Source organism: Macrotis lagotis, chromosome X, assembly GCF_037893015.1.
Source record: "Macrotis lagotis isolate mMagLag1 chromosome X, bilby.v1.9.chrom.fasta, whole genome shotgun sequence".
In the NCBI taxonomy this organism is placed as follows: domain Eukaryota; kingdom Metazoa; phylum Chordata; class Mammalia; order Peramelemorphia; family Peramelidae; genus Macrotis; species Macrotis lagotis.
Genome location: NC_133666.1, coordinates 651,859,811 through 651,886,510, shown reverse-complemented (window position 1 = coordinate 651,886,510; position 26,700 = coordinate 651,859,811). Strand labels below are relative to the sequence as shown.

General features: G+C 42.2%; 1 protein-coding gene across 9 annotated transcripts in view; it reads left to right on the top strand.

Annotated features, from left to right (window-relative positions):
• Nucleotides 1-26,367, top strand: part of MIER2 (MIER family member 2) — a 45,899-nt gene extending 19,532 nt beyond the window's left edge. For 8 of the 9 annotated variants that reach the window (XM_074204914.1, XM_074204911.1, XM_074204912.1 and 5 more), the window contains 7 exons: nt 12,679-12,830; nt 13,919-14,000; nt 14,083-14,177; nt 22,904-23,028; nt 23,295-23,431; nt 24,024-24,462; nt 24,823-26,367. In XM_074204914.1, the coding sequence (XP_074061015.1) occupies nt 12,679-12,830; nt 13,919-14,000; nt 14,083-14,177; nt 22,904-23,028; nt 23,295-23,431; nt 24,024-24,462; nt 24,823-24,844 (1,052 nt within the window). In that variant the 3' untranslated portion in view covers nt 24,845-26,367. The remainder of the gene's footprint in view (nt 1-12,678; nt 12,831-13,918; nt 14,001-14,082; nt 14,178-22,903; nt 23,029-23,294; nt 23,432-24,023; nt 24,463-24,822) is intronic. The other variant, XM_074204910.1, reaches the window with a different exon arrangement.
• The last annotated feature ends 333 nt before the right edge of the window (nt 26,368-26,700 follow it).

Below are 26,700 nucleotides of genomic sequence, written 5' to 3'. Positions count from 1 at the left end.
AGTGAGATCTTTTTTTTTTCCCAAGTGATCTCTCTCTCTCCTTAAGGTTTAGGGAATAGAGATTTTAGGCCTGAGAATGAAAGTCTTTAATGCACATCATCAGGTTGAAAACTTACTAGTCATAAAAGTGAACTGTTATTTCATTATTTTGACCTGTTATATGGTGAATAGATAGGTATTGCCAGTATTGCTAAATTAATTAGTGGAGAATTGAGTGCATTTAGTTTGTGTTATGCATAATATGGGGAGAATATATAGCATTTTTAATTTTGAAGAGTGTTTTACATACTTTAGCTTACTTAATACATAACCCTCTGAAGTAAACATTTGTTGTCAATCCCATTTTACAGATGAAGAAACTGAGCCTAAGGCTTTCCCCAGGGTCACACAGCTACAGAGTTTGAGACAGGATTTGAACCCAATTGTTCCTAATCCAAGTTCAATGCTATATTACATCACATTGTGGCACTAGGATGGTAAGAAGACAAAAGTTTAGTAAGGTAAGGGAAGAAAAGTTAAATATGACTGTCTAGGTGATTACTAGGTGAGGAGGAGATTGACAGATCAGAAGTTGAACCATCTACAAGCAATTTACCATAGCTTTTTTTACTAGGAGAGCTATTTCAAGAATGACCAAAATATGGAGTGCCTCCCTTCCAGCAAGAATGAAAAAACTACTGATTTTTTCAGTGACCTTTGTAGAATAGGTGGTGTCTGTCTTTCTGTGATGGCCAGGTAACTCTTGGCACAAATATATCTGCTCAAAATATAAGCTGGTCTCCCCCTTGGAATATTAGAAGAGAATATAAAGAAAAGATGGAAGAATCATGGAAGATATCAGTGTGAAAATAAAGAACAAAAAAGATCTAAAGTTTCAGAGGGGGCATCCCTACTTGTGTTGCACAGGACATTAATCACTTTTGATCTAAGAAACAGCTGTACTCCCTTAATCTTAAGAGGAGAGAACTGGAATTTCTGAGAGGAAGCTGTAATTGGCTGTCCTTATCCATCTAGAGGCACTATGTAGTGAAAGGTTTAAGTCCTGAGGGGGGGCGGGGTTGGTGACTCTATGCTGAAAAATACAGAGGTAGATCTTTGGTGACCAGAAAATGATAGAGAAATCTTAAGTCTTTCTGGAGAATATAAGCAGGATGTGACTAAAACCTTATAAGGCTGTCAGATGAAGATTACTGGACTATTCCCTTTAATTTAGGGGGAAAATAACAGATATCTTATTGTCAGATCTTGTTATTTCTTAGACTTTTTGTCTCTTCCTTGGGGATATGATTTCTCTCTCATCACACTCAATTTGGATCAGTGTACAACATGGAAACAAAGTAAAGACTGACAGATTGCTTTCCATGGAGGGGGGGAGTAAGATGGGGGGATTGTAAAACTAAAATAATATCTTTAATAAAAATAAATTTAAAAAAACCAGATGAAGAGTACCACCAAAAAAAGAGGAACTGAGGTAGAAATGCTGAGAGCCTGGTAGTGCACCAACCACTCCATCTTAGATTTCATGATAGAGAAGATGAAAGTTGGGAATAGTCTGATAAGTATTCTAGAAAAGGGCTGTCCAAACTTATTTTTTAAAAGTTTTTATTGAAACAGTAGACAAAATATTTTGATTTAGTGAGAGCTTTGCAGTAGCTTGGCTTTGTTTATTAAAGCATTTACTAAATCCACAGGTAGGCCACATTTTGGAGAACCCTCTTCTAGAATTTGAGAAAAGATTCAGAGGAAAGATTCTTTGAACTTAAATTTAGAGAATTCCACCAGAAGGGAAGAAGTATGGAAGAATCCAAACACTCAAAGAGAAACAATTCCGATGAGGGGCACAAAAGGAAACTTTCTAAAGAGAAGATGGTGGGTGCCCAAAGAACTCTTCTACCAACTTGGGGTTATTTTTGTTTTAATTCTTATTTTCAATTCCAAAATCTTTTCCTCTTACTTTTGGGGAAGAAAAAGGTGAAGAAAAATAAAGGTTAGAAAGGGACAAATAGACTTTTTTATCTGGAAGTGATAGTATTTTTTTATTATACATCTTTAGAAGTTGTAGATCATTATATTGATCAAAGTTACTAAGTCTTATAGTTGCTTATATTTATAATATTGTCATTACTGTGTAGAGTTTTCTTTTGGTTCTTCTCAGTTCATTTTGTATCATCTCATATAAATTAGATTTTTCTGAAACCTCTTCCATTATTTATTACAACATAATAGTATTCCTTCAGTCATACCACAACTTGTTCAACCATTCCCTAATTGATGGTCATCCTCTTCAGTTTCCATTTCTATGCCATAACAAAAAGAACTGTTATAAATATTTTTAATACATTTTGTATATGTTTATTGTATGTATTGTATATATTTACACATACATATAAGTCCTTTTCCTTTTTCTATGATCTCCTTGGAAAATATATATATATATCTACTATTAGCATTTTCAGGTCAAAGAGTATACATAGTTTTATAGTCTTTTAGGTAGAACCAAATTGTTCTCCAGAATGGTTGGATTAGGGGGAAAGATGGACATTTAACGAAATGGAAGAATTCCAAAAATTCCTGATGAAAAGACCAGAGCTAAATAGAAAATTTGGACATCAAACGGGAGGTTCAAGAGACACATGGAAAAGTTAAAAAAAAAAGAGGTAAAGAAAAAAAAACTGCTATCTAGTAAGCTGGAACTGGCTATCTCCTAGCATGGGAAAAAGATTCTCATAACTTCAGAATTGTAACTTTTTGTTGTTGTTGTTTTGTTTTTTTAGTTTTTTTTGCAAGGCAAATGGGGTTAAGTGGCTTGCCCAAGGCCACACAGCTAGGTAATTACTAAGTGTCTGAGACCGGATTTGAACCCAGGTACTCCTGACTCCAAGGCTGGTGCTTTATCCACTACGCCACCTAGCCACCCTTAGAATTGTAAATTTTAACAGAGAGAATATACCTAGCCAGAAGTGATGGACACTCATGACTTATCCATGAGACTGCTATCCAATGGGATGAAACTGGCTATAAACCTACTTGGGAGAAAGACTCTAATAACTCTCAAGAATTGTAACTACTAGCTAGAATGTATTTAGCTAGAAGTGATGAATAATCAGTATTTTCTTTGACTCAGAATGATTTGAAAACACCTCCTTAAAAAGGGGGACAGGAAGGAGACAGGAGGAGGGAGGGGATTGAATGGGGTAAATCTCATTGCACTAAGAGGTACAAAAATACCTGTGGTAATAGAGGGGAAGAAGGGAGGGGATAAGAAACACCTGAATCTTCTTATCAGACTTGGCTTAAAGTTAACTTACACACATACTAAGTTAACTTAAAAAACATCTAATCTCTCAAGTATGAAAGGGTGGGGGAGAACGGAGGAAGGGAGGGGGAGAAAAAAAGGGAACTAACAGAATGGTTGGATTAGTTCACAGTACCATTACAATAGATGCCTATTTTCTCACATTCCCACTGACACTTGTCATTTTCCATTTCTATCATATTAGCTATTCTGATAAATATAAGGTGTTACCTCAGGATGATTTTCACTTTATATTTCTCTATTAATGATTTTGAACTTTTTTATATGTTGATAGCTTTGCTTTCTTCCACTGAAAACTGCCTGTTCTTGTACTTTGACCATTTGTCAATTGGTGAAAAACTTCTATTTTTATAAAATTGGCTTGTTTCTCTACAACTTTGAAAAATGGAACCTTCCTGCCACAAAAAAAGTTTTCCCCGATTCCTGCTTTTCTTCTAATTTTGTGTGCATGGATTTTGTTCTTATAAAACCTTTGTAACTTCATGTAATCAGAATTATCCATTTTCCTTTACCATTTAACCTCTCTTGTTTGGCCATGAAATCTTCCCAGATCTATAGATTTGACAGGTAGGTTTTTTTCTCATGCTCCCCCAATTTACTAACAGTATCTAGCGGATCTCAAAATATATTTTAAAGTTGTAATCATCAAAACAATTTGTTACTGAATCATTAAGAGAGGTTGATCAACAAAAGAGATAAGGTACATAATATAGAGGCAAATGAGGACAATAGCATAGGACACTATCTGATGAAAATTTGCAGGAATGCTAGAAAGTAGTTTAGAAGAAATTAGGCATAGACCAAAATCTCACCCTATAATCCAAACTCGAAATGGGTACATATTTAGACCTTTTTGTAATAAAGGGTGATGTATTTGTTAACCTGGGCAATTGATATTTTTGTAAATATTCATCCATTTCATTAAGATTCTGTTTTATTTGCAGAGTTGTACAAAATAGCTCCTAAATAATTGCTTTAATTTCATCTTCATTAGTCATGCATTCACCCTTTTCATTTTTATACTTGTAATTTGGTTTTCTTTTTTATTTTAGTCAAATAAGTCAATGATGTATTTAGTGGGGGGTTTTTTTGGATTTTTTTTAAGGGTTTTTTGTAAGACAATGGGGTTAAGTGGCTTACCCAAAGCTACACAGCTAGGTAATTATTAAGTGTCCCAGGCTGGATTTGACTCCAGGGCCAGTGCTCTATCCATTGCACCACCTAGCTGCCCCATATTTGTTATTTTTAAAAATAACTGGCTCTAGGTTTTTTTGGGGGGGGTACTTAAAGTTTTATTAATCTCTCCTTTGATTTTCAAGATTTTTATTTTGTATTTAATTGGAGATTTTTTTCTTTCATTTTCCTAATTTGCATGACCAATTTATTGATTTACTCTTTTTCTCTTTAAATGATAAAGGTGTTTATAGACATAAATTTTTCCATGAGTATAACTATGGCTGCATGGTACAAATTTTGGTATATTGTCTCATTATTACCTTGAATGAAATATTGTTTCAGTGAGTCTTTGACTCACTTATTCTTTAGGATTAGATTATTTAATCTATATTTTCAAAAATTCTCTATTGCATGTAATTTTATTGCTCTGTAGTTTCAAAGTTTTCCCACTAGTATAGTTAATATTTTTTACTGTAATTCATTTAACTTTTTCTTCAATAATTTAGGTGTTATGCCATTTGGTGAATATTTGTTCAGTATTGATATTGATTTATTTATGATACCTTTTAGCCAAATGAAAGTCTATTTTTTCTTTTGCTTTATTTGAGATCATAATTGCAACTTGTGCCTTTTTAACTTCATCAGAAACATAATAGAGTTTACTTTAGGCTCTTAATTTTAACTTTTTGTGTCTTTTTATGTCAAGTTTGTCTCTTGTAAACAAAATATTGTAAGTGGTTTCTAATCCATTCTACTATCCTCTTGCATTTTGTGGGTGAATTCACCCTGTTCATGATTACAAGTATAATTGCATCCTCTTTGCTTCTATTTGTCCTTTTTTTTAACCCTATCCCTTCCTCAAAAGTTTTTGTCTAATTATTGTCTCTTTTAATCTACCCTCCCTCTTATCAATGCTTTTCCCCCCTCTCTATTTCAGTCCTTCTCTTAGCCTTCCCTCCTATTTCTCTGTTGAGAAAGATGAATTTCTAAATCCATGTGTTTATACTTTCTTCCCTTCTTGAACCCAGTTTAGATGAAAGTGAGGTTCAAGTGTTGCCTACACTCCTCCCCTTATCCCCCATTGTAAAAACTTCTTTGACACCTTTTTTGTGAGATAATTTTCCCCTTTTTTCCTCTCTTCTCTCACTGCATCCTGCTTTCCCCACCCTTCCATTCTTCTTTTGAGATTATCCCAACATAATAGATGCACACCCATCTATGAACAGTAGACTGTTCCTAATTGTCCCAATGATGCTAAAGCTACATGTATCATATTTTCATATAGGAATGTAAACAGATTAACTTCATTAATTCCCTTATGATTTCTCACTCATATTTCTCTTTTTATGCTTCACTTGAGTCTTGTTTTTGAATATCAGATTTTTATTCATCTCTGGCCTTTTCATCAGGAATGCCTAAAAGTTCTCTATTTCATGAAATATCAGCTTTTCTCCCTGTAGGATTACACTCAGTTTTGCTGAGTAGATTATTCTTTTTTTTTTTTTGCAAGGTGAATGGGGGTAAGTGGCTTGCCCAAGGCCACACAGCTAGGTAATTATTAAGTGTCTGAGACCGGATTTGAACTCAGGTACTCCTGATTCCAGGGCCAGTGCTTTATCCACTGTGCCACCTAGCCGCCCCCTAGATTATTCTTAGATGTAATACTAGCTCCTTTGCCTTCCAGATTATTCCATGCCCTCTATTCCTTTATTGTGGTGCCTTCTAAATCTTATTTGATCTTTACTGTGGTTTTTGAATAGTTCTTTCTTTTTTTTTCTTTTTCTTTTTTTTTTTTTTTGCAAGGCAAATGGGATTAAGTGGCTTGCCCAAGGCCACACAGCTAGGTTATTATTAAGTGTCTGAAACTGGATTTGAACCCAGGTACTCCTGACTCCAGGGCAGGTGATTTAGCCACCCCAGGTTGAATAGTTCTTTCTTGCTGCTTGGCCTTGGAATTTGGGTTTATTCCTGGGAGTTTTCATTTGGGCATTCTTGTAGGAGACGATCAGTAGATTCTTTTAGTTTCTACTTTACTCTTTGACTGTAAGAAATCTTGGTAGTTTGCCACAATTTCTTGAAATATGATGCCTAGACTCTTTTTTGATCATAGCTTTCAGATAGTTTAGTCATTTTTTTTTTTGCAAGGCAAATGGGGGTAAGTGGCTTGCCCAAGGCCACACAGCTAGGTAATTATTAAGTGTCTGAGACCGGATTTGAACCCAGGTACTCCTGACTCCAGGGCCAGTGCTTTATCCACTATGCCACCTAGCCACCCCAATTTAGTCATTCTTAAGCTGTCTCTCCTTGATTACTTTTCCAGATCAGTTATTTTTCATAAGATGTTTCATATTTTCTTCTATTTTTTTCAGTCTTTTGACATTGTTTTATTGTGTCTTCATGTCTCATAAATTCATTCTCTCCTACTAATTCTTAGGAAGTTTTCTTTAGTAAAGTTTTGTAACTCTTTACCATTTTGACCATTTCTGTTTTTTAAGAAGTCATTTTCATTAAACAATTATGCCTCTTTTACGAAATTCTTTTTTTGTTTGTTTTTGCAAGGCAATCGAGTTAAGTGACTTGGCTAAGGTCTCACAGCTAAATAATTATTAAGTGTCTGAGGCCATATTTGAACTTGAGCCCTCCTGACTCCAGGGCCATTACTCCATCCACTGTAACACCTAGTTTGCCCCCTCTTTTACCAGATATTTAAAACTCTTCATAATTTTCTGACATCACTCTCATTTTCCCAATTTTTCTTTTACCACTCTTATTTGATTTTTTAAATCTTTTTTCCTCTTTTATCACTTTCATTAGCTCATCTATGAATTCTTGTTGGGCTTATGTCCATTCTGTATTTTTTTCTTGAGGCTTTACTTGTAGATATTTTCCATACCATTCTCATCAGAATTTGTGTCTTGGGCTCTTTTCACCTCTTGGAGGGGGATGACTGGCCCGAGCTTTTATCTTTTCTGTCACTATGCTTTCTTAGCTCACTAGTCTTTGGTGCTTCCTGTGGTATGACCTAGAAGAAGCTAGTCACTGCCCTCCTGATCTGCACTTCGGTCCTTAGCCAGAAAGGACTCCTACTCCCTAACAATAGTGATTGACTGGGACTACTCTCTGCCTTGGAATTGGGATCTGGAATTGGTCACAGGTGAAGTTGTTGCCAAACAGCTTCTAGTCCTGCACCCATACCTAGCAAAGGGATCCTGACCTGGGATCTCTTTCTGACCAGGTGTTGGATCTCCTCACTGTTCTGGGGTTCTGCTATTAACCCACCACCATGCTACCCTTTTTGCCAGCCCCCCCCCCCCCCCCAGTGTCCTCAGACCTGTTTTCTGCTTTCCTAAGTGGTCCTGGGCCGGGGAAATGAGTCCATGTCTTTTTTAATGTTTTTCTAGGGGGCAGCTAGGTGGCACAGTGGATAAAGCACCGGCCCTGGAGTCAGGAGTACCTGGGTTCAAATCCGGTCTCAGACACTACAAGCCACTTAACCCCATTTACCTTGCAAAAAACCTTAAAAAAAAAGTTTTTCTACTCCAGACTTCTGTTTGGTGTTTTCTGTGGTCATTTTGTAGCAGAGGTTTTGGGTGGGAAGTTTGCTGGGACATTTCACTCTACCCTCTTGACTTGGTTCTTCCCCATCAACTTGGATTTTAAGAGATGAGAAGATGGAAGTAAGAGTAGGGTAATGGAGGGTGAATACAAAAATAGGAATAGTTCTGTAAGAATCAATGACCCTAAAGTAACAAGCTGAAGTTGGCTTAAAAAGATAATACATTTAAAAAGTGTTTTTAAAGCTATTTATGGGGAAAGAGAAGGTTAAAAGAAAAATATAAGACTGCTGTTTAAAGTGGATAGGATAATAGCAACTATAATTGTCATGGATGCTCATTTCTTGTTTTAACTAAGATAAGAACTTCTTACAAGTTAGCAAGATTCAGAAATTTAATAAAAGGATGTTTAATGAACCTTTAGAAAATGAAGCAGTGATCAGCATAGTTTCATCAAGAGCACATCATAAATTGGAACAATAAGACACAGTTGGATCCTTTCTGGAGAACAATTTGGAATTATGCCCAAAGGGCTACAAATATATATATATATATATTTTTTTTTTAGTTTTTGCGAGGCAGTGAGGTTAAGTGGCTTGCCCAAGGCCACACAGCTAGGTAATTATTAAGTGTCTGAGGCCGGATTTGAACTCAGGTACTCCTGACTCCAGGGCCGGTGTTCTATCCACTGTGCCACCTAGCCGCCCCTACAAATACCTTTTAATCCATCACTACCACTGCTTGAGCTGACATTGGAGGGATGCCCATCAATTGAGGAATGACTGAACAAGTTGTGGTATATGATTGTGATGGAATGTTACTGTGATATAGGAAATGATGAGCAGCATGGTTTCAGAAAAACTTGGAAAGTTGAAATGATGAGGCTCAGAGACAGGAGACTGAGTGAGGGATATCACAAAGACCCATGTGCTAGACTGCCCAGGATGTGGAGGGGAATCAGGTGGAGAAGAATGACAATGAATAGTCTGATGTCAGCTTAGAGAAGTCTTTATTGGCGTGCCCTGGGGTGAGTGCTTGGCCCTGTGCTGTTGAACATTTTTATCAGGTGACTTGGAAACACAGTTCAGGGACAGCTAGGTGTCACAGTGGATAGAGCACCGGCCCTGGAGTCAGGAGTACCTGAGTTCAAATCCGGCCTCAGACACTTAATAATTAACCTAGCTGTGTGACCTTGGGCAAGTCACATAACCCCATTGCCTTGAAAAAAAGAAAAAAAAACAGTTCATATAGTAACACCACATACAACTAGAATTCATCAGACTAGAAGATTGAGTCACATCTCATAGAATGAAGTATAATAGTGATAACCTGAGAAGCAGCATTGAAAAAGATGGAAATCTGGTCAAGGAGTTATGAAGCCCTGAGTTCAAGTTCTATCTGCCAGTTGCTGAGTCTGACCTTAGAGACAAGTTAAATTTATCACTCCCTCTCAGATTAAGGAGGAGAATAGTTGTTTCTCTCTGCATTGATATCGAGAGTTTTCTTACAGGTATGCCATCACAGGTCCAAGGCAAAAAGGAAGACAGGATGGGTGGCATGTTCCCTTGTGGATAGAGAAAAGCTGGCCTGGGCTAGAGGGCAATGTGCATTTAGTCCTCTTCTTCCTTAGTATCTCCAGCAACTGAGATTCTGAAGTTTTACAAGGTGCCAGTCAGCCTCCATCCTCTGATGAACTCACAGATCTGAACCACCTCCCTTAACTTTAGAAATTCACCTTTTCCAGGTCTAAAATGGGGAGCCTTGGGGCACCTAGGTGGAGCAGTGGATAGAGCACTGGCCCTGGAGTCAGGAGTACCTGAGTTCAAATCTGGCCTCAGACACTTAATAATTACTAGCTGTGTGGCCTTGGACAAGCCACTTAACCCCATTTGCCTTGCAAAAACTAAAAAAAATAAAATGGGGAACCTCTGACTTGGCATAGACAGACACTTTACTACCCATCATGGTGCTCACTAACCTGGACCGACTTAGACTGCAGTAATGAAGGAAGCCAAAGAGGTCCTGGGCCAGGTCAGTGTCATTTTTATGAAGTGCTGCTAGTCTGGACACAGACAAAAGGAGACCCTTCTTACCCTTTGCATGAGACCATATCTGGGATGTTTTCTGGAATCCAGCTTTCTTCTAGTGACCACATTGAGGAAGGACCTTAATTAGCTGAAGAGAGTTGGTTTAATTTTAGATATTTATGGCAGCTACTGGGTTCCAGGTGTGATGTGAGGCTACAAATTAAAAATGAACTATTTCTGGTTCTCTAGGAACTAGTATTTTGTTGGAAGGAATACCCACAACATATGAGTAAATTTACATTATATAGTTATTTCTGAGGAATTGTTTTTTTAGAAAGGGCCATGGGTTAACAATAGAACAGCAGTTCCAGAAAGTTCAATGGAACACTGAAAGGCTGGGGAAGAAGAGCAGGCCAGGGACCAACCTGCAGGAGTAACAGGGAGCAGGAAATGGTGGTTTGGGAACTTCAGTCTGATCAACTTACAGTTTGAAAAAACAGTGAGATTGAGTAGAGCCATAAGGCAGTAGGTTGTCTTACACCCTTTGTAGTGCCAAAGATAATGTAGATTTGATTATCAATCACTCAGGAAGAGATGGAAGTGGAGGGGGGGGAGGTATGTGCTCACTGGCAGAGCCAACATCCAGTCTTGATCTGTCCAAGAGTCAAGGCAGGGACTCATGTATTCCTTGGGCCTCATCCCTCTAAGAGGTAAGTGTGAGACCTGCTAGAATTGTTGACCCCCTGGCAGCTCAGTGGTCCAGTGGATAGAGTCCCAGCCTTGCAGTCAGGAGGACTTGAGTTTAAATCCAACCTCAGACAATATTTGTCTAGCTGTGTGACCTCAGGTAAGTCACTTAACAAAAAACAGAAGAAGAAAAAAGAACCCAGAGGTCATGGCATATGAAGATTAGTCAGGAACATTTCACCAAGAAAAGATAAAATAGATGGGTTACATTGTAAGTATGTAAAATAGTGTTTTGTGGAAGAGGTGAACAGCCTGGTTTTGCTTAGCTCCAAAGTCTAAATCTAGGAATAATGGGTGGAAGCTTACAAAGAGGTATATTTTAAGTCAGGGAAAACTTCCTAACAGAGATCTCAAACTGATCTCTGCTGAAATATTAGTATATTTCCCTTCACTGGAAGTCTTTAAATAAAGTTTAGATGACTACCAGGCTTGGATTAAGTTAGTTAGCTTCTGAGATTCCTCTTCTGTATCTCTTTCTGGGTTGGTGTCTCTCATGTCTTTTTCCTCTGCTTTGGCCTGAACACATGCTTGGGTTCTGAAAGCCTCATTTGTTCTCCCCTTCTGAGCTATTTCAGGTATAAAGGTCACAAAGGAATGTGTCCTTCCAGTTGGAGTTAGGGTTCTGTAGATCTGAAAATAGATTTCTCCCATATTCCCATTAAGCTGATTTCAGTCAGACCCTCCTAGAGACATTGACAACCCTGGCTTTTGAAGCAGCAAATGCCCTCTGTGGGGATTAGGGTGATCCATCTGCCCACCAGCTTGAGACTTCAGGCAATCAGTGGAGGCCATCTATTCCAGAAACCAAGAGTTGGCTAGCAGGATATGGATTCCTCAGGGGTGACTCACTTCTTCCCCATCCTGCAGGGCCTGAGCTTAAAAGGAGACACTGAGAGCAGAAGATGGGCCCTGGGTTCTGATGTGGTTTACTAAGTTACCCTGGCCTTTAGAGTCCCTTTCTTCTTTCCACATGTACCTTCTCCCCACTTCTCTAGATCTTTTCATAAGAGTACATCTTGGGGCAGCTAGGTGGCGCAGTGGATAGAACACTAATCCTGGAGTCAGGAGGACCTGAGTTCAAATCTAGCCTCCAACACTTAATACTTAGCTGTGTGACCTTGGGCGAGTCACTTAACTCATTGCCTTAAATAAGTTTTTAAAAATCAAAGAAAAAAATAGGAGTACATCTTAATATTTGATGGCACTCTGCCTTCCTATTTTCTATCCTGTTTCTTTTGAATAAAGTATATAGACCTTTTCAGGATGTGAAACTATTCTAAGCATATAGAATGACAGGAACAAAAGTAGGATGGTAGTTAAATCCAAGATGTGTTCAACATATTTAAATTGCCTGGAATGCAATGCACATGAGGCTGGAAAGAGAGGGAAGCTATAGGCTGATGATAATGCCTTGAATATCCAAGTGAGATATGAAGTGAGCCATTGTAAAGGTTTGGTATAGCCTAGTTGTATGAAGTGTCAAAAAAATTCCTGCTAAATAGTGCTGGCAGGGGCGGCTAGGTGGCGTAGTGGATAAAGCACCGGCCTTGGAGTCAGGAGTACCCGGGTTCAAATTCAGTCTCAGACACTTAATAATTACTTAGCTGTGTGCCTTGGGCAAGCCACTTAACCCCATTTGCCTTGCAAAAACCTAAAAAAAAATTTTTTTTTTTTAAATAGTGCTGGAAACACCCAGAGTGATGCTGGTGATTGTAGGAAGGAAATTACCTGAAACTTTCCAGCACAATCCCCTCCTTGTTATGACCCTTGACCCCTGCAGCCCTGTCCTATTTAGGACTGATAGGGCAAGAGCTATCATCTTTTCAGCGTTGTCTCTTCCCTCTCTTCTCTTCCTCAGTCTATGAGAAAGAAGACCAACTGCTATGGGATCCCAATGTCCTTCCTGAAGGAGAAGTAGAAGAGTTTCTGTACCGGGCAGTGAACCGGCAGTGGGATGAGATGGCCACTTCTCAGATTCCTGTTGGCATAACTGTGAAAGACAATGAGCAGGTGAGCCGGGGGGAGGTATTCCCCCATTGCTGGAAAGATCCCTTTAGCCTAGTTTAGAACTAGGCTTTGTGATGCTCAGGTCTGGATTTGAATCTAGCTCTTTTACATAAGTAACCCTCTGTGATTCATGGACTCTTTGGGCTTCAGTTTTTGTCTTGAACTAGATCCCTCTTAAGTCTTATCTGTCTTTGTTTTTATAGTTGGGAGTAAATGAGTTGAGCATTAATTTCCTCTGCAAAGTTAGGACAGACTGTAAATGTGAACTAGTTCATAAAAGGCTCGAGGGCTTTCAAGATATGTGACACATAGTGAGTTTTAAGAAGGTTGGTGAGTATGGGGCCTCGCCCTATCCTGTGTTTTGGCATCACAAAAGACAACCAAGGCTCTCACCAAACCATACTACTCTTCTGATAGAGCCCATAGCATTGCAGCCTGGAAGGTATACACAGCCTGACTTCTTTGGTACATTGCTGATGGCCTTGTGTTTTGAGTACTAAGGTTCTGAGTCTGAGCTGAATAAGAGGCTTTGATGGTGCCCACAGCAAAGTTGTTGCATCTCTGTCTCTGTGACACGTCAAAGAGAGGTTGCCTAGATTCTTTTTTTGACCTATATCCTACCTGTATGATTAGATTAGATTTTTTTCCAGTTCTTGAAGGACTTTGGTTTCCTTTTGTAATAGTGAACCAGGAGAGGGATAACCAACTAGTTTGTAGGATCCCTTTGAGTGTCTGATTCTATAATTCCTTTTCGTACCTAACTCAGGATACTTTCTTTAGTACCTGGGTCCCAACCACAAGACCATAACTTTGTCGAGATTAATAAGAAAATGAGTTACCGATTTGGAGCCAAGACCCTGGCTGTTATTTTCAGCAGGTCAGCTCTATAATTTGTACCTACCCAGATTTTCTCCCTGACCACTAAAGGCAAAAGGCAGATCCCTGAAACTACTTGATTCTAATTTCAGACTCTTTGTGGCCATTACCCTAGGAATTTGGCTTTGAGGATAGTAACTTGGTTTAACTTGGGGTTCTAGAGGTATGGGCTGGGGGAGGGGAGACTCAGCCATGGTCTTCTCTGCTGTCTCTAGGCCCTGTATGAGTTGGTGAAATGCAACTTCAATGTGGAAGAGGCGCTTCGGAGGCTCCGGTTCAATGTGAAAGTGATCCGAGGTGAGCAGCCCGTCTGTGGCCCCCTGGCCTGCTCAGCCCCTGGGAGCCTCCTCACCCCTCACCTACTCTATTCTCATTATAGATGAGCTGTGTGCATGGAGCGATGAAGAATGTAGGAATTTTGAACACGGCTTCAGGGTCCATGGGAAAAATTTCCACCTGATCCAGGCAAACAAGGTATATGATTTAGAATTGCACAGACATGTTTCAAGTTCTTGCTTTCTACTGGGCACAGAAATGAAAAAGAACACAGGCTCAGCCCTAGGAGGGATTTATAGTTTAGTGAAGAAAAAGCAACACAAATGACCTGAATCATGGCATGAGGGAGGTAAGGGGGAAGCAGCCCCTGAACTGAGCCTTGGAAGAAAATGAAAGATAGAGATGTGGGATTATTGTATCACTGTATTACAGATTTGATGAATGGGCATAGATAACCTCTATCAGATTACTGATAGAGATGGGGGGCGGGAGTAAACTTTATAAAAATGAATGTTGAGGGGCAGCTTCTTAATAATCTTCAGGAGAAAATAATTTGTATAAAGCTGTGGAGGTCAGAATTGCCAGCCATAAGGGATGGTGGAATGAAGAGAGGGTGGGAAAGTGGAGATAACTGGTGCTGGTAGCCTCTGGGATCTTAGATACAGGGAAGAGAAGATTGCCAGGGCTGTAGATGGAGGGGTTGGGAAGAGTAAGGGGAAGTTTTAAGCATATAAATAGTTAAAGGTAAGCTATTGGTGTAGAAGCTAGGTTACTGAAGACAAGGTATTGCGGTGTATAGGGGAAGATGAGAGAAGAAATCATCTGTAAAGGAAGTGTGTGAAGTCAATAAAGGAAAGAAACTTTGGACTCCATGAGAAGGAGTCAGTCTAAGGTGAAAAGAAAGACTTGTGGTGAGGGTTCATTGGATCCTAAATAAAATAAATTTGTATTAGATTTATTTCTCATGGTTTTGTGACTCCCTCTAGCAGAGTTCAGATGACAGGAATGACTCAGGTTTGGGGATAAGGCAGTAGATGAAATATCAGAGGACAAGGAATTCAAGGATAGAGAAATTATTGGACTAAACAGATGAGCTTAAAATGTCAAGACTAAGGAAAGGATGATGAACTGAAAGAACTGGGAAGGATTGAAGGGTCAGAGATTACAGTAAAGAAGAGTTGGGTGATGGGAATTTTAGGGCCAGGAATTTACAACCAAAGAAGATTCTTCTTTGAACAATAAGTTCAGTCTTGGAAATGAGACAGTTTTGGGTGATGATGAGGCCAAAAGTATCAAAGGGATCATCAGTGTGGATCTTGAGGTCACCAAGGATAAGCACAGGGACAGGAGTGGAGAATATTGAGCCAAGTGCTGGTCATTGCCGTGGAGCTAGGCATGTGATAGCAACCTCCACCTTGGGCAGAAGATACAAACTTCAAAGGGGAGGCTTGCCCAGTGATGGTGACAAAAGGTTTGAGGCTGGCAATGGGGAATGAGGAAAATACCAACCATTTCCAGATTATTTATTTTGATATTGAAGAAGCAACTAGCATTGAATATAGAAAAGAATGTGCTGTCTTCAGGAGAAAGCCAGGATTGGGCTAGAAGTTAGAAGTTAAGGTGATTGGAAAATTGAGAGGTAAAAGGAAATTTGTGAATGATAAGAGTAGGGTTTCTTGAGGGCACAGTGGATGGGAAAGTCAAAGAACCTGGAAATGAACAGGCCAAGGTACTAAATAGTCTTGAAGGAATCTAGGATTAGAAGAAAGGTTAAAAGGACCTCCTCTAGGGGGCAGCGGGGAAAAAAAGCTTTAAAAAAGGGGAGGGCAGCTAGGTGGTGCAGTGGATAAAGCACCAGCCCTGGAGTCAGGAGTACCTGAGTTGTCAGACACTTAATAATGACCTAGCTGTGTGGCCTTGTGCAAGCCACTTAACCCCATTGCTTTGCAAAAACTAAAAAAAAAAAAAAAAAAAAAAAAAGGAGGGGGCCTCTTATACTTGAAAGAATAAGGGAGGCTCTATTGCTGACTTCATTATAGGTAAGACTAGGACTGAGCTGTTTGAATTTTCCCTTTCATACTGAGGAGATAAAAAGTCTTTTTAGTTACAATTTAGTTACAGTTTGCCATAGAATTGTAAACAGGGTACTCACTGTTGCTTTACATTTTTATCAGTGACTCTAAGATTAGCCAAAAGTTACAAACTTCAGGGAAAGGAAGCTGAAGCAAGAGATTGATTAGTCAGCAGGGGGACAGAGCAACTCAACAATAGAATAAGGGTAAAGAATAAGTTCTTTTACACTGATATGAGACAAGATTTTTCACCTCTAGATCTCAGACTTCATCTATAAAATTGAAACAGAGCAGGGATAGTCTATTTCCCACATTAAATCTCTAATCCTATACCTCTTAAGCTTCATTAAGAGCAACAGTATGTTGGAAATAAGAATAACTAATCTTGAGGTTTATAAATTGCTTCTCATCTCTTATTTCACTGTTGTGTTCTGTCTGAAGCCCTAATATAGGATTGCCATTTTGATCCTGATTTGGTAGATGACATAGAAAAGGAGGTGACATTCCTGATAATACTCTAGCTCTCTGGAACATTCAGTTCAGAGCACCATATTAGAGCATTAACAACAGGCAGAACAGGGGCAGCTAGGTGGTGCAGTGAATAGAGCACCAGCCCTGAAGTCAGGAGGACCTGAGTTCAAATTTGGCCTTAGACACTTAATAATTACCTAGTTGTGTGATCTTGGGCAAGTTACTTAACCCCCCCCACTGCCTTACAGGAACCTAAAAAAAAAAGGTGGGAAAAAAAATAGGCAGAACTCCCAGAGCAGAGCAGACTGGGTGAAGAGGATGGAGAAGCCGGAAGCTTCAGCTCCATGTAAAAGGAAGATCAGTGGAAAGAAAAAGGGGAGAGGGAGATGTCTAGATAGGGGTGCCTTTAGTTATGGTATGGAAAGAGGATTTGGATTTATTCAGTCTCAGAGGACAAAAATTGTCCTAAGAATTATAACTATTCCAAAGTGAGATGACCTGCCTTGGGAAGCTTCCCCCTTACTGTGTTCCAACAGCTGAATCTGCACTAAGGACATTGTAGAGAGGACATCTGTTCAGGTATGGGTTGGATTGGCCCTCAGTGGCTTCTCAGTTCCTTTCCAAATCTACAGTTAAACAGGAAGTCAGCCCTGGAAGAGAACCTAGAACTAGAATGGCAGTCTTGACTGGGCAGATCATTCAGGGACTAGAGAAGAGGCTCTCAAGTCCTCAATAGAGAGGTATGAAATCTAAGGTCAAGAAAACAGGATTCCCTAAGCTGAGAGCCAAAATTTAGCTCCTGTGTGTTTTGCATTGTTCGGGTTTTGTTTTTGTTTTTAAGCTATAAAAATGAATTTACTGTTATAGAAAGTTGTAATATGTATATTGATAGCTCATTTTTGAAAGGCAGCAGTTTAATAGTGTCTAGAAGACTAGCCTCATACTAGAAGATCCTGACTATGAGATCCTGGATGTGTCACTGACTTTCAAGGCTTTTCACCTTTTGTGTATCCAGACCCCTTTGGCAGCAGGTCTGCTGGATCCTTTTTCAGAAAAAAATACTTTTAAATACATAAAATGCAAAGGGTGAGAAAGGAAATAATTATATTGAAATCGTTATCAAAAGTTTTTTTTTAAGTTGATAAAATTCAGGTTAAAAACTATTAAACTTGAGTTGGGAGCTGGCCCCAGCTGGCAGGAGAGATTGCCTCAGTCTGGAGTTCTTTTTTTTTTTAACATTTTTTTGAAGCATTTTATTTATTCTTATTTTGTACAAATAATTTTTTTCATATATTACTAAAATATTCTTGTTTAAGAGTAAACATAATACCCCTCCCTTCAAGAAAATATAGACCTGCATAAGCAATAAAGGGGAGAGGAAAAATTAAAATTAAAAAATAATAATAATAATAATAATAATAATTGTAGGTATGGCCAGGTGGCGCAGTGGACAGAGCACCGGCCCTGGAGCCAGGCGCACCCAAGCCCAAATCCGGCCCCAGACACCCAACAATCACCCAGCTGTGTGACTCCACGCAAGCCACCCCAACCCTGTTGCCCTACAAAAAAAAAAGACTCAAAATAAAATAAAATAGTAATAAAAATAGTAGGGGTGGCTGAGTGGCAGACAGATCATTGGCCCTTTAGCCAGGAGCACCCAGGTCCAAATCTGGCCTCAGACACCCAACAATCACCCAGCTGTGCGGCCCCAGGCAGGCCACCCAGTCCCATTTGCCCTGCAACACCCCCAAGAAAATAATAATAATAAAAAATGTGCTTCAGTCTCTATTCCAACACCATTAGTTCTGTCGCAGATGGATCACATTCTTTAGGATAAGTCCATCGCAAAAGTTACTTCCATATTTTTTCACCATTGCAATTGCTGATCGCAACTCCCTCCATTCATACTTCTCTACTACCATGAACTATATTTTCTCTCTCCTTTCACTCTGACTCTGCTGTAGGGTAGTTGAGTGGCGCAGCAGACAGATCCCTGGTCCTGGGGCCAAGAGGCCCCGAGCCCACATACCACCCCTTACCCAGCATCCACCTGGCCCTATGGTCCCAGATAGGCCATCCAATCCCAGCCTCTTGCAAGAAGTAAAAAAGAAATTGTGTTATATCTGGCCACTCTCCCCCCATGGTCCATCCTCTCCTCCATCACACATCTCCCCCCTTCCCCCTGACCCCCTTCTCTCCTTCTTACTACAGATGCCTATATCCCATTGAGTATATATGCTGTTTCCTCTCCTAGCCACCTCTGATGAGAGCAGATTCCCTCATTTCCCCCTCGCCTCCCCCCCTTCCGTATCATTGCAATAGCTCATTGGAATAAAGAAAAATCTTATTATATGAAATATCTTGGTCTATTCTCCCTCTCCTTTTCTTTCTCCCATTACATTTCCCTTTTTACTATTGACTCCATTTTTATACCATATTTTATCTTCAAATTCAGTTTTCTCCTGTGCTTCATCTATATAAGCTCCTTCTACCTATTAAATGAGAAGGTTCATATGAGTATTATCAGTATCATTTTTCTATATACAGGAATGCATGTAGTTCATCATCATTAAATCCCTCATATTTTCCTCTTCTCCTTCACTATGTTTCACCTGAGTCCCATATTTGAAGATCAAACCTTCTGTTCAGCTCTGGCCATTCCAATAGGAACATTTGAAATTCCCCTGGTTCATTGAAAGTGCATTTTTTTTCCCTGGAAGAGGACGTTCAGTTTTGCTGGGTAGTTGATTCTTGGTTGCATTCTAAGCTCTATTGCCTTCCGGAATATTATATTCAATCCCTGCAAACCCTTAATGTAATTGCTGCTAAGTCCTGTATGATCCTGACTGAAACTCCATGATATTTGAATTGTGTCTTTCTGGCTGCTTGTAATATTTTCTCTTTGACTTGGGAGTTCTGGAATTTGTCTATAATATTCCTGGGGGTTCTTTTTTTTTTTGGATCTCTTTCTCAGGGAGATTGGTGGATTCTCTCCATTTCTATTTTACCCTCTGCTTCTAGGATATCAGGGCAATTTTCCTGTAATAATTCTTTGAAAATGATGTCAAGGCTCTTTTCCTGGTCATGAATTTCAGGTATTCCAGTAATTTTTAAATTATCTTTCCTAAATCTGTTTTCCATATCAATTATTTTTTTTCAATGAGTTTGTTTCACATTTTCTTCTAATTTTTCATTCTTTTGGTTTGGAAGTATTGAGTCCTGATTTCTTGTAAAATCAGCAGTCTCCCTGAGTTCTATTCTTTGTCTGAAGGATTTGTTTTCCTCAGAGAGCTTTCTTATCTCTTTTTCCGTCTGGCCAATTCTGCTTTTAAAGCATTCTCCTCAATAACTTTTTGAATTGTTTTATCCATTTGACCTACGCTGGTTTTTAGCATGCTATTTTCTTCAGCATTTTTTTTTTTTTTTTTGGATTTCCTTGACTAAGCTGCTGACTTCATTTTCATGTTTTTCCTGTATCATTTCTTTTCCCAATTTTTCCTCTTTCTCCCTCACTTGATTTTCGAAGTCTTTTTTGAGCTCTGTCATGGCCTGAGCCCAATTTCTGTTTTTCTTGGAGTCTTTAGATGCAGGAGCTTGTACTTCCTCATCTTCAGATTGAGTGTTTTGATCCTTCTTGGGATCACAGGCAAAGTATTTCTCAATGGTTTTCCTCTTTTTTTCTCTTCTTACTCATTTACCCAGCCTGTGCCTGGTTTTGGGGTACTTCTGAGCTGCTGAGTATTAGTGGGATACCCTCACAAGGATCTCTGTGTGTGAGGCTCTGTCTTCCCTCCTGATCTGTGAATGACCACAAGCGCCCCCCTCTACCACAGGGCTGAGGTGGGGGCGGGCCTAGACTGTGATCATGATCTGAATGTGGTCAGAGCCCCAGAGTCCTGTTCCAGGGACAGAGGACAGAGCTGTGCAGTCTCTCTGTCTTCCCTCCCTATGCTCAGGGAGCTCATGCCCTGGGGGCTCCTGCTTACCAGGCCTGCTTCTGGTTCCTGGATCTGGGCTGCGGTGGCCATGCTGCTCCCTGTGCGCCCTGAGGACTGGGCTTCATGTGCTTGCTCTGGCAGAGGTCCCCCACTGTTCCCCCAAGTTGTGCCTGGTGCTCCCCGGGGTGAAGGTCAGGAAACTTCCCCACTGCTGTGAGCCTCAGCTCCCAGTGCCTTGGGGATGCTTCCTCTGGGAGGCTGAAGTTCCTTCCCTTTGGTGGGCCACCCCTCTGACCCTGTGGAGCTAAGCCTTTCCACTCTTTTCCAGGTTACCTTGGGCTGGAGAATTGCCTCACTGGATCCCTCTGTGGGTTCTGTCTCTCGAAAATGTAGTTAGAGTCCTTAATTATAAGTTTTGCTCCAGAGCAACTAGAGACTGTCCTCTCTTGTCGCCATCTTGACTCCACCCCTAGTCTAGAGTTCTGATTCCAATTACAGTGTTACTACCAACTTTGATCTTTTCATCACCTGTCATTCATATTATTTCCCTTTCCATTTCCTGGAATAATGAATATTTTAAAGCGGAAGGGGAAAAAATTTCAGTAAAACTAATCAGCATATTGAAAGATGTGATGTATAATAGTAGCAGGATATGGGGAAGACTTTCCTTTTATTTCTTTGGTTCTTCTAATTTTGTGACATTCAGTTTTGATTGTGTTGTTATCCTCATACTGTTTACATTTGTATATTATTTTTTTCCTGGTTCTGCTTGCTTTACTTTGCAGCTTTTCCATATTTTCTTTATAGTTGTGATATTTTGCATTTCTCACAGCGTAGTGACATTCCATTCCATTAATGTGCCATAATTTGTTTAGACTTTCAGCTGTCAGTGGATGCCCACTTGGTTTCTAGTTCTTGGTACCATAAAAGATACTGCTATTAATATTTCGGTCCTTTTTCTTTGCCATTGCCTCCTGGGGTAGATGGCTAGGAGTGGAAACCCCACCCCTCTTCACAAGTTGCTTTTCCTGGGACATTTTAAGTTATGTTTGATACATACAGAATTTTCTAAGAATTCTCCATGTTCCCAAAGTCAGTCTCTTCCTTTTCCCAGACAGAACTATGTAGGTCACATGCCCCTCTTAGTCCCTTAAAAACTAGAGATATTGAACTCTTGAGATGTGAAATTACCTAATTAATCTAATGTATCCTGTCACTTCATTGTTCATTGTGGTACTTGAAACTACAGAAACTCATTCCTGACCTACTTCTCCACCTGAAAAACTAGGGAATAAGTCAACTCTTAAGACATTTCTCTTTATTCTTCCTTCTCCCTAGATCAGAATAGAAGGAATCCTTCCCTTTTTTCAGGCCTCCTTTCTCACTTCTTCCTTTGCCCAGGCCCAGAATCAATGGTAGGAGAGTTGTAGAGAGGTCTTTGCTCTGTGAACCAACAACCACTAGTCTTTTCTATATGGACCTGTCAAATTGAGTGGGAGAAAGGTAGCAGACCTTAGAGAGAGAGAACTAAATCGGTGTCATTGGCCAGTATCATCAGTACCTACTGGTGATGACCCTGGAACATAGAAATCAGGTTGTCATAATAATACCACAAGTGGGTCACGAGGTGATTGTACACAGGCTAAGTGACTACATAGGAAGCCAAGGGCGGAGTCCAGGCTGTTGTGTCAAATTGAAGGGGACAGACAAGGCACAGAGTCCAAATGAGAGTAGGGAGGAGGAAGTAAATCCAAATATGTAAGCATGTTTGTGGAATATTAGAGTGGGGCAGAGACAGGGGCATAGATAGATAAGTGAAAGTGCTTCCAGAAAAGGGCAGTCAGTTGTGTGTGTTAGAGGGAGAAGAGCACATTATCCATAGTTTGATTGAAGAAACTGAGAACATTTGACCTAGAGAAGAAAAGATGGGGGGGAAGAGACCGGTGACATCACTAGTTTCAAAGTATATGAAGAATTGTTGGGTAGAAAAGAGATTAGGGGCAGCTAGGTGGCATATTGGATAAAGCACCCCCGGCCCTGGAGTCAGGAGTACCTGGGTTCAAATCCGGTCTCAGACACTTAATAATTACCTAGCTGTGTGGCCTTGGGCAAGCCACTTAACCCCATTTGCCTTGCAAAAATCTTAAAAAAAAAAAAAAGATTAGACTTGTTCTCCTTATTCCCCATCCCCACCCTCCAATAGGGCAGAGTTGGCATCAGTGAGTGGAAATCACAGAAACAGATTTGCACTTCATGAGAAAAACTATTTCCTAGCAATTGGAGCTGTCTCAAAGTGAAATCAAGGATCGATTCTGGGAGGGAGATAGTGTGAGGATCAGAGGCTGGATGATCTGCTTGGAGGAGAGGCAACAAGATTTCTAAGTCAGCTGTGATTTGAACTAGCAGAATTTTTAAACTCTTTGATTTTGTGGTTTCACCCCAGGTGCGCACACGGTCAGTGGGTGAGTGCGTGGAGTACTACTATATGTGGAAGAAGTCTGATCGTTATGATTACTTCACCCAGCAGACCCGCTTCGGCCGGAAGAAGTACGTCCAGCCCGGAGCCACGTGCGTGAAAAACTTCTCACGATATCATCAGTAACGTCATGAAGGCCCCAGGGAACCTTTGGTGCTGGGCTCCCGGTTGGAGTTTCCCCAGCTCTAGCCCCCTTTCCCAAGCTACAGCAGGGGGTGGGGGTGCCAGGGCTTCCCCGGATAGCCTCCAGGTGTTTTATTCCCAGGAGAGGGTGGAGGAGGAGCACATGACAGACTGCCCACCTTGCATTCAGGGGAGACCTAGTCTGTGCCCTCACAGTGCCCTCTTTGCCCCGCAGGGATTTTGCAGACAACGACTTAGACAGTGGAGAGGTAGAAGGCCCCAGCCGCTCACAGAGCTCCCCACCTGTTCCCTCTGCCACTGACTGCCTGGACACAGCCTTCCCCCAGGACCACTTGGCGATGGAGAGTACAGGTAGCTCCCCGGGGGGGCTGGAGACAGAAGACCTGGGTTCTAGTCCCAGCCCTGAGGTTGGGTGAGAGGGTATGTCCTCAGGGCCTTGGGGTGGGACAGACATCCTAGGAGAGGGCCAGGCTATACCAGGGCTAGGGGAGCCAGTGAGCAGTTCCCTGTCTGCTCCTTCCCTACCAACCCCATGGAAACCCCGCTGCCTTCTTCTGTCCACTTACACTCTTCTCTTTCACCTCTCCTCAGTTTGTATTACTGTGGGTACATTTGAAAAGGCCATACTTGATTCGCTGCCTCCCGTCCTAGGCCAAGATGTGGTCAGTGGCAGAGCCGGAACTAGAACCTAGGTGTCCTGACTTGTAGCCCTGGGCTCTTTGCTCTCTGCAATGCTGCTCCTCTGGAGATGTGCCAGTGAGAGAGAAAATAGAATGGGCTGCTTTGTGAGGTAGTGAGTTCCCCACCACTCAAAAGTGTTAAGTCTGGTTGCACCCGCACATCATTTCCTCAGTGTTGGAATTTAAGTCTTAGGGGAGGGAGGGTACACAAGTGGAGTCACCTCTCCTTTACCCAATACCTATTTCCCCCTCCCTTCCCCCAGAACCTCTCAGTGTGGAGAGTGCGGTCTGCAGCCTGGGCAGCTTGAGCGAGTCCGGCCAGTGCAGCACCCCCTCAGAAGCCAACTGTTCTTTGGATCCAGCCGAGGAGCCCTCGGGCATCCCTCTGCCCCAGCGGTCCCTCACCCCAGCTAATGTTGGCTTCTATCAGTTGCCTGCGGTAGACAAGGCAGAGCCAGAGCCGGCCCCTGCTGGGCGGCTGGCTGTGGACTTGGCTTTGCCTGCGGCACTTCCTGGGGAGGAGCTGCCTCTCATCTCCAGCCATGTGGATTTGGACAGAGACCCGGAGGAAGCTGTGGCCCCTGCCCAGGTGGCTCTGTCGGTCACAGATTTTGGACTCCTTGGCATCGGGGATGTCAATCCTTTCCTGGCCGCCCACCCTGCCTGCCCGGCCCCTGGGCTGCACCCTGAGCCCTTGTCACAGTAAGCATCCCCTGCCCCAGTGCCCCCAAAGAAGGCTCTCTCCTACCCATCCTCAGCACAGGCCAATCCATTCTCCATTCACCTAGTTCATGGAAAGGAGAGGCAGAGGGCAAGAAGCCGGCAGGGCCCTGGGTAGAATTTCGAGGTCCACCTTGGTCTCCTAGAGCTCACCCTGAGTGGAAGGAGGGCCCGGTGGCTAGTCTGTGGGTGGCAGGATGACTGTCCCTGCCACAGGGGCAGTTGTGGCCTGGATACCTGGGCCCCACAAATGGGAGGAGACTCAGCATCTCTTTTTGGCAGGTGGGTGGGGGTGGTTCCTTTTAAAATGAAAATAATTCTCTTTCTCTTCTCTTCTGACAGCTGTAACGTGATGACCTGTTGATTTGTTAATCTGGGGGCAGGTGTGTGCACCGAGATTCCTCTCTGTTAACGCGTCACTGTTTTCAGACTGTAGGGCTCTGGCTGACAACTTCTCTTCCCCCTTCTGCCCATGTCAGGCCTGTCCTGCTATTGCCTCTGTCAGAGCCCTCCCACTCCCACCTCCATCCTGCTCCTCCCAGGCCTTGGTCAGCTCCTCCATTTGGGAAGGTGGAACTGAGGGGATGAGGAGTTCAGGGCCTGCCGGGCCCTTGGTGACCAACCTTTCCAGACCCAGCCTCATATCAGGCTTGGGGCAGAGAAGGTTCCCTGAAACAGTGCTTGACAGGGTCCCACGCCCCTCAGCTCTCCTTGAAACCTGGTAGCCGCTCCCTGGGCAGAGTAGAGGGGGTGCTCGAGGACAGCCCCTAGGAGTGGGAAGGAGGAGGCCTCGAGCCTCCTGGCCCCTCCCTGGACTTCCGTTGCTGGCAGCGGACATGTCGGCCTCTTGGATGACTCTGCCACTGTAAGGACAAGCCCCCTGGGAGGGGTCTGCTGAGACTGCCAGCCCCACCTGGAGAAGGGACCCCCCCCCCAAGGACCTTTAGAAAAGGTCAGCTTTGGGGGTGAGTGGGACCTGGCCCAGCCCCCTCCACCAGCAATCTTCCCCCAGCCTGATGGCAGCTCCTGACTTGGTCAGCATCAAGGCTTGGGCAGAGGGAAAGGCATTCCCTTCCGGAGAAGGACCTCCCCGGGGCATGTGGAGAGAGGACAGCAGGATGGCCAGCCGCTGCTCATGGTGCCAAATAATGTGGGGGGCAGGGTGGGACAGGGGCCGGACTTGGAGCCATATACCTCTTGACTGTGTTTGGGCCCTTTGGGACTCCTGTCAGCCCCCCTCCATTTCAGGTCAAGCAGCACTTTACACTCCCTGCTCCTTCCACCACCCTTGTGTCACAGGGGCTATTGGCCCTGGTCATACGACCTCACCTCCCAGAGCGTCCACCAGGCCCCGAGAACACAGGAGCGAGGACCCCCCCCAAAGGCTCTGCCTGGGCCAGACTGCAGGGGGTGGGGGCCACGTGGAAGTGTCCAGCCTCTTGGCTTGCATAAAGCAAGCAGCAGCCACAGCTTGATCATCGAATCGCTGAGGGCTCTTGGGAAGGAGACAACCTCCTCCCCCCCTGGCAATATAGAGGGCACTTGTCCATGCCCATGTTTCCTCCCAGCCTTGATTTTGTTTTCTGCAGAATGGCTGGAGGGCTTTATTCTCCTTTTTTTTCTCTCTCTCTCTCTTCCCCATCCCCTCCTTTCCCATTTATTTATATTTCTGTTGTTTACAAATCAGTGGGCTCCTGAAGGTTAGGCAGGGGCCATGGCTTCTTCTGCCCCCCCCCCCAGGTCCATTTGTCATGAAGCACATTTGTTTTACCCCCTGAGCTGTTCCTGAGGGCCAGACTCCAACCCTCCCCCAAGGACCACACTGTGAAGTGAAAACTGCCTTCAATAGCCCTCGCCGTTATTTATTAAATTTGATTTGAAGTCAAAGACGTGTCCTGTCGTATCTGAAATTGGGAAGGCTTGTTGCCTTACAAAAACAGACAGCCCATACCTCTGTTTGAGCTAAGGTCCTTTTAGGCAATGACGATTACACACAGTTGGCCATAAATGAGGGCCTATGAACTCACCACTTGGGTTCCATGACACAAGAGAGCCCTGGGTTGGGGTTTAGAGTGCCTAGGACTTGTCTCCTAGTTCTGTTATTGATGTCTTTAGAGAGGTGAGTGTGTAGATGTGTAGTTACTGTCCCAGTTTAGAGAAAATCACACATGTGGTTTGTAATTTGGATCCAAAAGAGGTATTTTTCTATAATAACCCTTT